This window comes from Selaginella moellendorffii, unplaced genomic scaffold, assembly GCF_000143415.4.
Source record: "Selaginella moellendorffii unplaced genomic scaffold, v1.0 SELMOscaffold_0, whole genome shotgun sequence".
NCBI lineage: Eukaryota > Viridiplantae > Streptophyta > Lycopodiopsida > Selaginellales > Selaginellaceae > Selaginella > Selaginella moellendorffii.
The window spans coordinates 387,043-402,211 of NW_003314261.1; the positions used below are offsets into that span (position 1 = coordinate 387,043).

Below are 15,169 nucleotides of genomic sequence, written 5' to 3' on the forward strand. Positions count from 1 at the left end.
CGCTCGGAGCAAACCCCGATCGTGATCCGCGGGTCTCGCGCTGGAGGATTTGCAAGTGGTGGTACGTTGCGTGATTTGTTATTTTCAGTCGTTTCTCTGTGTTTTTCTTAATAGACATCGACCGCATAATTGAGGCGGCGATAGAAAAGGCTTTGTCCAAGCGTCAGAAGACTACGCTCTTATGCTGCGATCGGCAAAAAAAAAGAAAGAAAGCGATGCCTACGACAACATTTGAGGCTCGTTGGAGATCACAAGTCAGTTCACGGATGCACCGGAAGTGGAGGCAGCAACAACTTATCTTCTCCAAAAAGTTGGACAGAAAGTTTGATTGATCTCGCTTTAGAAGAGGCTCGGACTCGTGACAAAGAGATGGATGATAAGGGCTCAGCAAGTGAGAGATATGATCGGGAGAATGTAGGTTACGAATATATTCAAGGCGACGAGATAAAAGTTCAGCTGGCAATTCGAATATTGGAGCAGGAAGCCGTGAAGAAAATGCCACTTTTCGGAGGGGTTGCATACCACAGGACACGAGCAGGTCTGGTATTCCAGGTTCTTCTGATAAACCGAGCTATTCTTTCCGCACTTCGGACACAGCCGCTCTATCGTGGTCGTCGCTTGCTTTTGTTATGGAGCTCAAGTACGAGTTAACCAAGCTAAACACGGAATGCTTGGGAGAAACAACAGCAAGGCTAGATGTTATAAAGATGACCCAATCGAGCAGGAGGTTTGCGTATGCAGTGCTGCTCTGTAGACAGGAAATCCAGGTCCAGAAGCTGGATATGGTCAACGGGAAGAACCAGTATACATTTACGCAAAGATATCCTTGGGCTCTCAAGAAAGGACCATTTCGCCTAAGACTTCTTGTGGGAATCCTGCTGGCTGACGGGACTGTGTATGGATTCAGTCCTCCACAAATGCACGGGCGCATATCTTTGGAGTTATCTTCAGGATTTGAAAATCGTTGCTCTCCAAGATCGCAAGCATGACTCTTTGTCAGTTCGAGTTTACAAGGCAAATCTGGTTCAGGGACGGCGTTGCAGTGAAGGTCTGCCCGCAACTAGCCGCTGAGCTTTTTGTTCTTGGCATTGCCTATTCTTTACAATGGCAAGCTACAGAACGGGGATGACTACTTGGTGACGAGATACTGTGAGCAGATAGGCTGAGGGAACTGTTCTGGAAGGGTGGATACAGCGAGAAAGTCCAAGTCGACCAGTTCGTCCAATGCTTGAGGTCCGTTAATTCAAGTTTGGAGTACAAATGTGGAAGGTGGCGGAGGAAAAGAAATGCCCGGGAACAGCTTTTGCTGCGTACCACAGCAATGCCTCGTCTTCCTCTGCTTTTGGATCCAGTTCAGGTGTGCATGTTTTGCAGTTGAACATGGCAGAGAAGCCTGCTTCAAACTCAAGCTTAAAAATATACTAGTCGGACAGAGGGGGCAAATCTCTGGATTGATTCAACGCGGTCGCAATCGCTCAACGCTACATTACGATCGACATTTTCAACGAAGAAAAGAGAAGCTGATCGGTGAGAATATAAGGCACCATGATGGAAGAAAAGGAATCATTGTAGGAGAATGGGTCCAGAGTAAGAATCCCGGCTGACACGCATATCCCCTCCCCCAACCAGAGGCTAAGAATTGTCGAGTAACAAAATCGATCCAAAGATTTGTAAATCTCATCTTAGTCTTGGAATTCTTTTCCTCTTTTCTATCCTGGATGGATGGATTGTGAGATACCCGCCCAAGTTGCACAAATGGGATTTGGGGACCCAGGGGTTTGGATTTCTTCAGAGTATCTTATGGTGGTAGCTTAGGAACTTAGGAATCTAGAGAGCCAATGGCAATGGAAGGGCAAACTACATAGATTCCCGGTAGAGTAATCAATGCGACCCGTCGGTCTATGACACCAATCCTTTCTTCCTCTTCTAGTACCATCCAATGGCCGGGTATCTAACGAGGGATATACGAGCACTGACTTTGGGGGCCACCGAATATCCGTATCTTCTTCATCTCTCGCTCTCTCCAACTGGTCTCGTGATCTAAATTCGCTGCGGCGATGAATCCAGAGGAGGAATTTGGGCAAGCAGAGGGGCCGGATCTCACATTGGGATGCGCGATCGCAAAGAGGGACTCGAGTGACCAGCAAACTCGGAGGAGGATGGAGGATTATTTGCAAGCTCTCCAACAGGAAAGGCAAAAGATTGAGGCTTTCAAGCGAGAGCTTCCCTGCTGCATGAATTTGCTCGACCAAGGTAATCCATGGCATGGTCAGTCAGTCTAGCCTTGCAAGCTTTTCTTATCTCTTCGAATGAAGCTATCCAATCGACTAGGGGATGTTTGGACGAGAGCTACAAAACAGAGATGGAAGAGGAAAATCCGCCCAAGCTGGAGCTCTTTCTCGAGAATCGCTCAGGCTTTCGTCTTGGAAAGCCCAAGAGCGAGGCCGAGGATCATCGCGATTTTGAGGAAAGACCATCCACTCCAAAGCAAAATTGGATGCAGCTCGCTTGTTTCCCATCACAATCACCCCGTGAGGATGAAGAATTTGAAGTAAGTGGTTCATAGATTTCTCCCACAGGAATTCATAGTTTCGTTTCCACTTCTCAGACAAGAAAAGCTCTCAGATCATCGACGGCATCAGCTGATTCCGGTGCTTTTGCGCCTTTTGTGCGAGACAAGAAATGGGATCAAGCTGAACTTTGCCTCTCCTCGTCTATTTGCTTATCTCTGGAACAAAAGAAAACTGGCTTCATAAAGTTTCAAGGCAACGAGTCAAATTTGCCTCTAGTAGAGCTTTCCTTGCAGCAAATGCCTAGCAGCGGCATTTGCTCAAACTCTACTTTACACCAACAAAGAAAGGCGAGGCGGTGCTGGTCTCCGGAGCTCCATCGACGATTTGTCAATGCTTTACAGCAGCTCGGAGGATCCCAAGGTGCGACAGTAATTCAAGCGCTCGATCAAAAGTTCTTAAAGGTTTCTTCTTCTTGATCCAGTTGCAACTCCAAAGCAAATCCGAGAGCTCATGAAGGTAGATGGTCTTACAAACGATGAAGTAAAAAGCCACCTCCAGGTGAGTGATCCAGTTTCTTCTCGAAGTCGATTCAATTGATTTTCTTTTCGTTGGATCAAGCAGAAGTATCGACTCCACACGAGAAGACCGGCGACAGTAGCCCCAGGAACAGCAGCCCAGAAATCCCCTCAAGTTGTTGTTCTTGGGAGCATCTGGGTTCCTCCAGAGTATGCAGTGTTTGATCACCATCAAGCAGCACCGAGTATGCAAAGTACTCCTCTCCAGCAAAGCAAGGCTCAAGATTTCTTTGCAAATCTCCACGCTTCCCCAGCTGAGCCAATGGTGTTTTATGAGAAGCAAGAGCTCTTAAAATCCTCCAAGGAAGAGGGGGAAGTTTTGAGCCCCAGGAAAGCTAGCGCCACCACTGCTTCCGAGGAGGAGGACGATGGAGATGTGACGGAGGCTGAAGAGCAGCGGTAAATTGGTTTTGCAAAACGCTACTGCAATCAAAAGAGTGAGTGAGAATGAGAAAAGGCAAAAGGAAAAAAAGAAGAAGAAGAGCGCTATGATAAGAACCTGCAGCTACGATGTGAGAAGTATCACAGTTTGCTTGATTGCAAGAATAGTAGAATGGTTGGAAAAAGCTGGCCTCGTTCGGTCCAAGATGCAAAGTAGTCCGCCAGGAAGAAAAGGATGTGTTTTCTATGCCATGGGGGGACCTGTTCGAGAGAAAATGTTACTCCCTTCCCTAGAAGAAAAGTGTAAGATACGTACCTGATTTATGAGAGAGAGAGAGAGAGAGAGAGAGAGAGAGGCCTTCTCCCTTCTCCGCAGATAGTTTAATGCTTCCCATGCTTCCGGTCCACGTAGCAAATCCTCCACTGGATGATTCTCGTTGAAAGAATCATGTTATTCTCGAATCACCATCGCTTTCATCCTGGCACGCAAATCTTTAAGTCGTCCTCGCGAGGAGTGTAATCGTCAACACCGGTGATTTCCCCGGATTCCAGCACTGATAATCTCGAGCGGCTTGGAGCGCACAATGAGTCTCGTCAACATGAGCAAGGCATATCAACTGAGCTCCTTTATTCTTTCTTTTGTTTTTGCCTCCACTGTTGTGTGACACGGACATCGCAGTCCCTTCCATTCTCCAATCTCCATGCAAGCTCATGTCTTGGAACTGTTTTCGTTTTCTTTTTCTTTATCTTCCTTGCCACTGAACGATCACCTCTTCCAAGCCTCGAAGGACAAGATGCTAACAAGTCGTCCGCGAGCTGACAACAGAGGCGAGATTGTCAACCAAACTATCGTCCGCACTCTCGCATACCCAGGCTCAATGCAGTTCGTTCATCTTAAACAGGGCATCACTGTTGTTTTGCAAGGAGCGGGCAGCAAGCATCAACATCTTCTTTCGCTGCAGCAGAGTTCCAAGGCAAACACTTCAACCCTGCAAAGTAGAGGAAAACGCAGGCCACCGAGGCCAGCAGCAGCCCCAGACAGTCACCAATGAGGCCATTCAAGGAGCTCAAACGCAAATCACTGGCCCAAAGAGGAGAAATACTGTTGTGTAAACTATGCATTATTTAACACTCTTTTTAATATTTTAAACACTTTACTAAATAAAACTTTTGCATTTAGTACTAAATGATTTCATTTATATTTAATTTCACATTAAAATTTCAATACAACTTTCTTCATTCCATGAAGATATATAATCGGCTAATGGCAATGTGCAGCATCGTCCACTTTGTACACGGACGTCCAGGGGCAGCACACCTCTGCCAGCACTTCGACTGATAGCTTCCCCTCTCCGAGCTTGATCGTCTGTCCAACTTGCAAGCAGCGAGCACTGCCTTTCATTTTCAGAATCTGGCTCAGTCCTGTTGCATAAGGAAATGCACCAAACCAAGCTCAGTCTGAGCAGGGACTTCTTACTTTCCAGCGGCTCTGGATGTCGAGAACGAAGCCTGGAAAGCGGGTGCCTGGAAACTTTTCAAGTCGAGGCCTGAAAGCCGTGGGTTGTGCAACAAGATGCTCCAGCAGCTGAAGCAAATCTATGGAGCTACGCTAGGAAGGATTCTTCTGATGTTCTCTGAGTGGATTGAACTGCTCATGAAGCATACCATCGAGTTTAAGAGTTCTTCACCTCCAGGTGTGTGGGGCTCAAAACTCGAAAGCAACGCTCTTGAAGAAGCCCTCGCCATAGGCCTCGCTCTGTCCAAGATGCGAAGTGTGTTAGAATCTTTCTCCTGTTCCAAGAGGAAGCGTAAGACTTCTCCCAAGAAGAAAAGTAGAACATGTACCTGAGTGTGAGTGAGAGAGTATCCACCAAAAGAAACAGAAGTAGAGTCTCTTGAGGAAATTAATTTGAAACTGCAAAGAAAGAGGACCAATCGTGTCTTTGCACAGATTCCCCAGAAAAAGAAGCGCATGCTTCCAAAGCTTCTTCGCAAATCACCACTGAAGGATTCCCGTTGACCTGGTGAATGAATCCTCTAGCAGGGAATCCACGAGCGAGGAGAGTCCGTGAGAATCACCATCGCTTTCATCTTGGCACGCAATCTTTCACTTCGCAATGAGAGTAATTGTCAACATCATCGACTCGAGCAGCTCCGCAAAACTATGATGGACGAGCATATCTTCCACTTTGTTTTCATTTTGGAGGCGAACACGGTTTCTTCTTTTTTTTTTGTCCCTTCGCCTCCACTGTTGTGTGACACGGACATCGCACTCCGCTTTGTACTCGCATTGTTTTGTAGCTTCTCTTCGTGAAAATTATTTCTCCAAGTCTTCACTGTCACGGCATGTTGATAATCTCCACGAGAAACATATGTCCCCTCACTGATCAATCACGTCTCATGAGCAGCCTCCATCGTTCTAAAGCGATGGAACCTGATAGAATACGATCTCAGAGAGCTTAGCTATGAACTTAGTAGCAGTCTGATAGTTCGTACAAATTGGTCAAGAGTAGCAACAAGAGCCAAAGCTATCGCTAGACTCTTCCACCCGGTTTGTATCCGGTACGTAGCCTTCATCCGAGAGTGCAACCTTTCGAGCTCATCGCGGATCTCATGGTAGCGTTCACGAGAGGAGTCGCAAGCTTCAAACTCGTGGATCTCGTTCCCAACTTCAACATAGGTGAAGTTCCCAACTTCAACTGAAGCAGTTATGAAATTATGAAATCTCAGTTAACGTGAGATTTTTAACTTCCTCCCAGCAAAAAGCCCAAGACTTGTTGTTTGTGTGGGGGTGGAAAAGCGACCCTGGCGGAACATCGCCTCGCGGATCTTGCCATTACGCGTGTACGCCGCCATCAAGCTGGTGCATGACTTCATGCGTAGAGAATGCTGGTGAACTTCTTGGTTCGCATTGTTATTCCGAAGTCTACAGGTCGATCTTCAGTACAAATTGCTTCACTGGTTGCAGGGCATTTCTCATACCCGTTCTTCACCAGAAATGTTCGGAGAAAGAACCGTAGATGTTTTAAGGAACCACGAACACCAGCTCATACTCGATGACAGCGTATGGGTTCCACCTGTCGAGTTGCTGCATAAGCTCCTCTATCCATCCCACTTCACAGGATGGTCAAGCTTGACGCACATTTGAAACATTCGGACCCTCCGGCTTGAAGTTCGCGGGCTTGAAGTCGATGGAACCTGTCCTTCCCCAACATGGAAAAGCGTCCCCGATTGCTGATTCTTAACCACGGGCCGCACGTACGCATTCTCCACGAGCTTATCCCAGTCCTCCGACGCTTTGCCTCCCATGTTGAGCAGACTGGTTGTAGGATCCGAATAGACCCGCCGGTTGTGCACGGCAATCACGTTGGCCGGTCGGATGTCCACCTGAGCTTCAATTCCTTCATCTAAAACACACCGTCCCGCGACAAGGGCTGGTGTATTCAAGAACGAAGACTTCAATGTGAGCCGCTATTGCATCTGTCTGTCCATTCGAAACAAGTGTCCCGCTATGAGCAAACATACTAACCTCCAGGCTCTGAGCCCTGCAGCCTTGTCACGTTTCTCTTCAGTGTCGAGCTTGAATAGTTCATCCGCCTTTAACTCAACATAATCGACGCAAGTAAGCTCAGGGACCTCATCGACCATGCCTTTGCGAATATGATCTTTGACTATAGGTGGGTCAATCTTTGCTTTCTCGTCTTGTAGTTCCAGCCAACTGTACAACATGTTCTGCAGGTATCCAGCTCGTTCTTCACTTGCAGGGAGAGCTAAGCTCCTCTTTCCTGCGTCGATAGTGTCCGAGTAAAAGATGTCTCTGGCCGCAGTAGTAGTACTACCGAGCTGGCATGTCCGTGATGGTTAAGCCAACTGCCTTGGCGCAGTCCTCGCAGTCCCGTAGCGTCTACGCCTCCATATACACGTAGATTCCCTGCTTTGCGAAGTCATGGTGCTTGGATTTCCCATAGTGTGAGAATCGTACCAGCGCTGCCAACCAGATGGAAGTTCTTGGCCTTGCTCTTGCGCTTGCCCCTCTCTCCAGCAAGCACCTCTTCAATGAATGCCGCGATGGAAGCGCACTGTGAGCACCAAAACAGCTCCTCCCCCCCGGGTCTGCGGCGTCGGCTGTCATCCCTCGATCCGCATGCGCCAAATTGTACTTTCCGAGCTCCTCTAACCCAATTTAGCTTATCATCATTTGTGCACCCGTAATGTTTTTCTGTGTTTTGGAAGTGCAACGTCCAAGAATGGCAATCTGGGAGAGAACGATTGCAAAAGAGGAGGGCTTTGCTCCTTCCAACTTCATCTCCTGGAAGAAAGTGAGGGCAAATTTTGCATGGCTATTGTGATAAATGCTGAAAGAGTTACAGGCTTTCTTGACGTCTTGGTATCAATTCTTGTACCCTTTTCAGAGCAGATTCGAATTTTGAGATTTTTTATTTGTTAGATTTTTCTACCATATACTAGAAACTCTAGTGGGACTCAGACTTCAGTGTCAGAGGCACATGTTGAAATCCGAAAGTTCTGATGAAAGCGCTGGATAACCGCTGTCCACAGCTTTCGTCAACCCATCGATATCAGTTACCATTCTCCATCAGGCATGCAGCGTCACCCACGTATTCGGCATGAATTAATGCAAAGGCAGGCGACATTGCAAGCTATCTCTGGCTATAAGTCGATCAGCAGGAATGGGTTTAGTACTGGGTCGGCTCGTGTTCTTGTTCATGTTTGCTTTGCTCGTGAATTCAGTTCGAGTTGTTTCTGGAGTCTGTACAAAGTCTGGACTGATAATCGTTCTGTGTGTCTTACTAGGTTCGAGGAACAAGTAGGAATGCATCCACATTCGATTCCGCAGCCCAGTTCGACTACATTGTTGTTGGCGGGGGTGCTTCTGGCTGCCCAATAGCAGCCACACTCTCAGTGAAGTTTGTGGTGCTGCTTCTGGAGCGGGGAGGCTCCCGTTATGGCAGAAAAGATTGCGAGCGCAAGGAAGGATTCCACGTGAACCTCTTCAAAGCCGACAACAAAACCTCACCGGCTGAAGCATTCCTGCCGGGGGATGGCGTCCCGGGCCACAGGGGGCGAGTCCTCGGCGGGGAACACCAGTCAAAGTAGGTCAACCACACGCCGGCTCCTTAGTCAAAATAGTCAAGTTTAGTAAACTGTGGTAAACGGCAGAGCAGGCCCGGAGCTGGATTCGCTCGAACGGGAGAGGAAGATGGCTTTCAAGCCCGCCATCCCGGCTTGGCAGCGGTCTCTGAAGCGGGCGCTGGTGGAGACCGGGCTGCCCGACAACGACAAGCTGGGCACCAAGGTTGGCGGCGTGATCTTCGACAGCGATGGCGTCCGGCACTCCTCGGCGGATCTCCTCGAGTATGCACATCCCAGCAAGTTCGAAGTGTTGCTGTACGCGACGACATCTCTGGTCTTCAGGTACACTTCTTCTTCTTCCCGCACTGTTCTTCGATTTTTCTGCTGTTTAGGTGTCATAAGTTTGTCTCTTAGGCAGCGGAGCTCCACGAGCTGCTGGAGTCCAGTTTATGGATGAATTTGGCAATGAACACAGAGCGATTCTGAGCTCCAAACCCAGTAGCGAGATCATCCTCTCCGCGGGTGCTCTTGGCAGCCCGCAGTTGCTGCTCCTGAGCGGAATTGGAGATGCCCAGGATCTGCAAAAGCTTGGGATTCCGTCGTGAAAGCATTTGCCCAGTATGGGCAAGGGGATGGGGGAGATACCCTAGCAATGCCATAGTCAACGTTCAACGCCAGGGAGCGCACTATTCGTTGCTCGAGGTCGTTGGCATCCACGCCTCTGACCTCCTGATAATGGTTGAAGGGCTATCCGCGATGCTCCTCGAGACGAGCTTGAGCTCGCCCCTGGAAACACCTGCGATCTTCTGCACAAGCCGCGAGTAGGGATCCTTGAGTCGATCCGCAGATTTCTGGAGGGTTTGCAGATCGATCACCTGGCCAGGGCTTTTCATCAGCGAGACGAGCGCCTGCATTTCGAACGCAACACGAGCTCCAGCGTTCCGAGACTCGACTTACAGCCCCGAGTCCCGTGGATCGCTGGGTCGCTGGGGGATCTGGCGGCCGCGGTGGGAGGTTTGATCCCGAAAGATGTGGACAACGACACCTGCAGAAACACCCTGACCACCATCTGGCATACCCACGGCGGCTGTGTTCAAGTCTACACCAGCTTCTACATGAAATAAACTTTGGTTTAGTTAAGCCTTGAGCCTTTCAAGGGTCAACACAGGGTTTACAAAGCGTCAACACATAGTCTGCAAGCTACCATCATGATGCTGGGAAGGTTGGCTAGTCCAATCCTTGTTCCGACTGTTTGAATTTTGAGTATTTATTCATGCATTGGGTACATCATGGAGCAAAACGAAAGAATTGTTACATGGGCGTGAAGTTTTAAAAAGCAAAAAGCAATAGTAATATATAGCTTATATGGACTAAAATGTCTTCAAGATCGCACCGGGAACGTCCATGAGCAGCTTGGCAGCGGGAACTTGAGTGCCAGGAGCCGGAGCTACCTGACTGAATCTACTGAGTACCTTTGGAAGCTCCAGCCATTAGCATTTTTTAAAATTTAAATTTAATTTCTAGTAAATTATAATCTATTAAAAACAGTAAGTAATTCAAATCAGAATTAAAATGATGAGTGCGCCAATGTCATGTAGATGCTAGAGAGAGCTTGTATAGGAGCTAGTTAAGGGTATATATATTACTTGGCTTTCCTCAAATATTTCATATTTGTTCATATCCACTTTAGCCCTGTCACTCCGCATATAAGAAATATATTCAAGTGGATATACAAAAAGCATATTCTTAGTGTGGACACGTGGATAAATATAAACCGTGTGGATTGTTTTCAATGCATAAAAGGTTTGTTTTCCTTTATAGGAATTCAACTATTTGTTTATCTTGGTTTTCAGTATGGAAGAAATAGCTTCTTTTTAAGAAGCTATAGAACAAGTAGCTTCTTCAAAGAAGCTTCTTCAATAATGACAGTCGTTAGTAGATTGTACAACTCTGTCAAAGGTATTTGTATAGTTCAAGAACAATCTACTTAACAAATTATACGATGCTTATGTAGCTATGAGTATATTAGATTGCCACCAACTATTAAATTTATATATAATTTTGACTTAAAGTCCTTATACAATCCTTGCACTAGTCTACATACAGTTATTAGATGAAACATCTCCTACAACAGAAATTTTGTACTATTTGGTATGCCAATATTTTTATATCCCTTAATTTACGTTATATGAAGATTAATAAACAACTTAGAAAAGGGTAATTACTTGGATGAGAGATTTTATCCTTAAAGGTTCCAAAAATGCATGGTGACAATATATTTAAATCCTATACCATGATCAAAAACCATCTAATATCTTGAGATAATAACTTAAATTGCTATGATAAAATCTTTAAGTCCATTTTCTCCCATCACCACCATCATCATCAGCATAACCCACACCAGTTCTAAAGCTGTTCACTTCTAGAGCATACTTTGACAATTTTATATTCCCACACAATTTTTTAATCTTAGCCAATGCTAGGCAAAGGAAACGAAGCATGGCAAAGAAAAACGTCTTGCTTCCAAGGTCTTGGATTGGAGAAGATTTTATTGCCCGCTTGCCCTACTTATGTTGAGATCACTCTTTCAAAACTGATTCTGCTGCATTGAGAGAGAGAAATGAAACACAACCCAGATGTTGAGTAATCACTTTCACCCAACGTAATCACTAGAGCATGCCCCAACATGATCAAGCACCACACGCTCACCACCAAGACAGCAAAACCCTAGACGTCCCCCATCCAGTCGTGCAGTGCTATAGTGTGCATGGCAGCAACCATTGCTGTATAGCAAGCCAGGTCAGAGCAGTGCCATTGGCAATTGAGGCCGTGGCCATTGGGCAAGGCCACGGCCACAGCCAGGCTGTGGCTAACTGGCTGGCTATGGTTGCCACAGGCAGAAAAGTCAACTTTATTATTGAAATTAGACCATTCAATTTTCGGTGGTGCCCGAGAAATGACAAACTCTTTTTGGAGATACCAAAACCTGCCATCCCGTGGATCTTGGGGTGTATGAAGTTCTAAACAAGACAGTAGAGTAGTTGGTGGAATCGGAGTTGTTTCAACTTAGAAATAAAACTTCAATTGACGAGACAATTCTTCAAAGGACCAGAGAAGAAAATAGTGAAATAAAAATATTAATGGGCATTTTTCTGATGTGTCTCAGGAATTTAATGCTATTGGTTCAAGTAGGCCCCTATAAACTGGACATGGTGAGCTTCTTCGTGAGATGAGGAGCAAAAGGATTTGTGCATTGAAAACTTGAAATGGAACTAAGTGTGGCCATTTAATTTAGAATTAATGAGCCATGCAGCTTTTAATGAATAAAAAAATGAATATAGCAATTCAAACAACTAAAAACTCAAAAAAGCTAATACTTTGTACACGGTATTCTATAGCTTGTAGAAAAGCTATCAAAAGTATGGTTTTATACTGAGATAGTAATTATCTTGTTTAAACCATAGCAGTTGTCCCAAGAATGAAGACATATATCCAACTCAGTTGCATTAACTACTGCTTCATGGGATTTAGTACCTTGTTGGAGTCTTGTCGACGAGAACAGAGCTCGTCTTTCTTCTTCTTTTTTTCTCCCTTCACCTCCATGGTGCTATGATATGAACATTGCCATTGTTTTAGTTTTAGTTCGTGAACTATTTCTCCAAGTCTCCACTGCCACGGCATGTCCTAATCCTTTCCACAGATCATAATCTTCACTCATCAATGAAAAACTTTTCTCTTTTTCTTTTGGTTTTGTCTCCCAGTTACTAATTGATCACCAGTAGTCTCCGCATGAGCAGCCTCCATTGTCACTACTAAAGCGATGGAACCTGCTGGAATCCCGAACCACAATCTCTCTTCTAGCAAGTTTAGCTATGAACTTTGTAGCAGTGTGACAGTCCGTGCAAACTCTTAAGTTCTTGGTCACCCACACCGGAGTTCCTGGAGGACTAGCAACAAGAGCAAAAGATATCGCTAGCCGCTCACTGTGAAAGCACAGACTCTTTTCCTTTTCCTCTTGATTTCCACCCCATAGCACCTGGCTTGTATCTGGTACATAGCCTGCTTGTTTCATCCGTGAGTGCAAACTTTTGAGCTCCTCGTGGATCTCATGGTAGCATTCGTGAGAGGAGTCGCCAGCCACAAACTCGTGGATCTCGTTCCCAACTTCGACAAAGCTGCAACCCGGTCTCTGTGTAACCCCTGTCTCCCTCATGAGCTTTCTAACTTTCACAACATAATCCCATCTCCCGGCGGCAGCACAAAAGTTGGAGACCAAGATGTAAGGCCCCGGGGACTTGGACCCGGTAAGTTTGAGAAGAATCTCTTCCACTACTCGCATTCCCACTTCCAATCTGAGGATAGCTTTGCACGTGCCGAGCAGGGCTATCCACGGAACAATATCGGCCTCGAAAGGCATCGTTCGTATGAGTTCTTCGGCTGCTTCGAGCTGTCCCGAGCGACCGAGAAGATCGATCAAACAGTGGTAGTGCTCAACAAGCGGTGAAATATCCCGTTCGTCACCCACCATAGCCAGAAAAAATCGATGCCCCTGAGAAAGCGACCCTGCATGGCTGCAAGCGTAGAGAATGCTGGTGAAGGTGACTTCACTTGGTTGGATTCCCTCCAGTTCCATTCTCTGAAAAACCGACTGTGCCTCTTCACTATGCCCATGTTGGGCATATGCAGAAATCATAGCAGTCCAGGACACGATACTCTTCCCCTTTGTGGAATTAAACACGTCCCTGGCCTCGTCCAGCCTCCCGCATTTGCCATACATGCTCACCAGAGAGTTTCTCACGGGAAGAAGTGCGTCCAACCCTTGGGAGATGATGTCTTCGTGAATCATCCGGCCAGTTGCGAGACATCCCGCACAGGAGCATGCGTCCAGGACGCTGATGTACGTGATCTCATCGGGTACCACTCCCTGCTCGACCATTTTCCGAAAGTATTCAAGCGCTGACTTTGAGTGGTGCCGATGCCCAACCCGGGCATATGCAGTGATCACTGCAGTCCAAGAAACACGATCTCTTGCCGGCATATTTTCGAAAACCTTGGTCGCTTCATCAAGGCTCCCACACCTGCTATACATGCTCACAAGAGAATTACAAACACCAACATCAGTTGCGTATCCACAAGCAACGAGACGAGCATGGATCGACCGACCTTGGACGAGCAACGAGGACGCGCTCAAGAGGTTGGAAAAAGTCATCTCGTTGGGCTTCACTCCTTCGAGATCCATACGTAGGAACAGAGCACGAGCCTCACGGTGGTCGCCACACTGCACGCACGCATCAATCATCGACGTCCAGGAGATCACATTCCTGTCAGGCATGACGGAGAAAACGTACCTCGCGCTCTCCAATCTCTGGCACTTGCTGTAGAGATTGATGAGCGAGTTCGCAACTGTGGTGTCAGATCCAAACCCGCTGCAAAGAGCTCTCGCGTGAATCTCCTGGCCAATCTCTAGGCACCGCAATTGCGCACAAGCCGCTAGAACGCTGAGAAACGTGACCCTGCTCGGCTTGACCGCCATCTCCTGGAACAAACCAATTGCCTCAATCAAATGCCCGTTCACGGCATATGCCGCAATCATGATATTCCAGGAGTACACATTCTTGGGTCGAATTCCATCAAAGACAGCCTTCGCGTCTTCGATGCTGCCGCATTGGCCATACATTTTCACAAGAAGATTTTCCAGAAATGTAGAGACCTTGTGGTACCTGGCCGAGATCTGTGCATGAATCGCTTTGCCGTGGTCGAGCTCCTGGATCTCTCGCAGCCGCGACGCATAGTACTCCACCTCGCCCATCAAGTGTTTGTTTCATTCCTATCTTTTAGCTTCCAAGAAGAAAGCAAAGAAGACCCAGAAGAAAAGATCGATAGCTAGGTAGGGCCGAACAAGAAGTTAATCTTCCAAGATGTTCCAACAATCGGTCGTTACCTCCAGCTGCAACGCAAGCCGCCCGTGGGCCAAGTCGCGGCGATCGCAACGCGTACCTCCGATGAGCTCGCTAGATCTATCGATCGATCGATCGGAGTCGGGGAAGAAAATCTGGTACTGTTGCTCGAGAGTCACGAGGAGCGGAACCGCTACGTGGCAAATCATGAACAAGAACGTTTTCTCGTGGACACTCATGATCGCAGGATTTGCCCAGAACGGGCATTGCGTGAGGGCGGTGGAGCTCTCTTCCGGGGAGATGGACGTTCCACCGGAAGATTACCTTGTTCTTCGTTCTTTCGCAAGGCTAGCATTTCCCTTATCACAGCAAGGTCATCACTCACATTCCCATTCACGGGCAGGCAGGCAAATGGATCCATCTCTTGACAAGGTGGAGCTCCAGCAGCAGGGAGGTGAGTCAATCTATGGAGTTTTCCCTATTTCCAGCACTGATCTCATTCAATCCAGGCATGAGACCCACCCGCGCTCGAAGAGCTTCTCGTGGCATTGATCCCTGAGAGCGTCCAGTCAAGCCCAGCTCAATGGAGAGCTCGTAGAGGACTTTACGGCAAGAGTCCAAGGCAACGCTGGTGACGCTATAAACTCGATTCCGACGATGAGTTTTCCTTTCTTCTCTGCACGAAAATCTTCTCCTTTTTTCCAGTCTCTGG

General features: G+C 47.2%; 3 protein-coding genes across 4 annotated transcripts; 2 read left to right on the top strand and 1 right to left on the bottom strand.

Annotated features, from left to right (window-relative positions):
* The first annotated feature begins 1,783 nt into the window (after positions 1 to 1,783).
* Positions 1,784 to 3,676, top strand: LOC9656231 (transcription factor HHO2). The gene is made up of 5 exons (XM_002960022.2): positions 1,784 to 2,253; positions 2,316 to 2,551; positions 2,609 to 2,933; positions 2,995 to 3,071; positions 3,135 to 3,676. Exons 1-5 carry the CDS (start codon positions 2,058 to 2,060, stop codon positions 3,489 to 3,491), a joined length of 1,191 nt encoding a protein of 396 aa, XP_002960068.1. The 5' UTR covers positions 1,784 to 2,057; the 3' UTR covers positions 3,492 to 3,676.
* A 4,508-nt stretch (positions 3,677 to 8,184) lies between these two features.
* Positions 8,185 to 9,936, top strand: LOC9656233 (protein HOTHEAD). 2 transcript variants are annotated; one of them, XM_024659463.1, is made up of 3 exons: positions 8,185 to 8,580; positions 8,648 to 8,902; positions 8,975 to 9,936. In XM_024659463.1, exons 2-3 carry the CDS (start codon positions 8,809 to 8,811, stop codon positions 9,163 to 9,165), a joined length of 285 nt encoding a protein of 94 aa, XP_024515231.1. In that variant the 5' UTR covers positions 8,185 to 8,580; positions 8,648 to 8,808; the 3' UTR covers positions 9,166 to 9,936. The 2 variants fall into 2 exon arrangements, with proteins under 2 accessions (XP_024515231.1, XP_024514719.1); XM_024658951.1 differs by having other exon boundaries at positions 8,653 to 8,902.
* Positions 9,937 to 11,985: 2,049 nt separating this feature from the next.
* Positions 11,986 to 14,636, bottom strand: LOC112342611 (pentatricopeptide repeat-containing protein At3g12770-like). The gene has a single exon (XM_024664928.1). It carries the CDS (start codon positions 14,367 to 14,369, stop codon positions 12,333 to 12,335), a length of 2,037 nt encoding a protein of 678 aa, XP_024520696.1. The 5' UTR covers positions 14,370 to 14,636; the 3' UTR covers positions 11,986 to 12,332.
* Positions 14,637 to 15,169: the final 533 nt, after the last annotated feature.

Bases quoted from the DNA above. Each gene is read 5' to 3' on its own strand.
- LOC9656231 (XM_002960022.2), top strand. From the start codon at position 2,058: ATGAATCCAGAGGAGGAATTTGGGCAAGCAGAGGGGCCGGATCTCACA. The intron at 2,552-2,608 runs GTAAGTGGTTCA...TCCACTTCTCAG, and splicing joins GTGAGGATGAAGAATTTGAA to ACAAGAAAAGCTCTCAGATC. The intron at 3,072-3,134 runs GTGAGTGATCCA...TGGATCAAGCAG, and splicing joins AAGTAAAAAGCCACCTCCAG to AAGTATCGACTCCACACGAG.
- LOC9656233 (XM_024658951.1), top strand. From the start codon at position 8,529: ATGGCGTCCCGGGCCACAGGGGGCGAGTCCTCGGCGGGGAACACCAGT. The intron at 8,581-8,652 runs GTAGGTCAACCA...ACGGCAGAGCAG, and splicing joins GGCGGGGAACACCAGTCAAA to GCCCGGAGCTGGATTCGCTC. The intron at 8,903-8,974 runs GTACACTTCTTC...TTTGTCTCTTAG, and splicing joins ACGACATCTCTGGTCTTCAG to GCAGCGGAGCTCCACGAGCT.
- LOC112342611 (XM_024664928.1), bottom strand. From the start codon at position 14,369: ATGGGCGAGGTGGAGTACTATGCGTCGCGGCTGCGAGAGATCCAGGAG.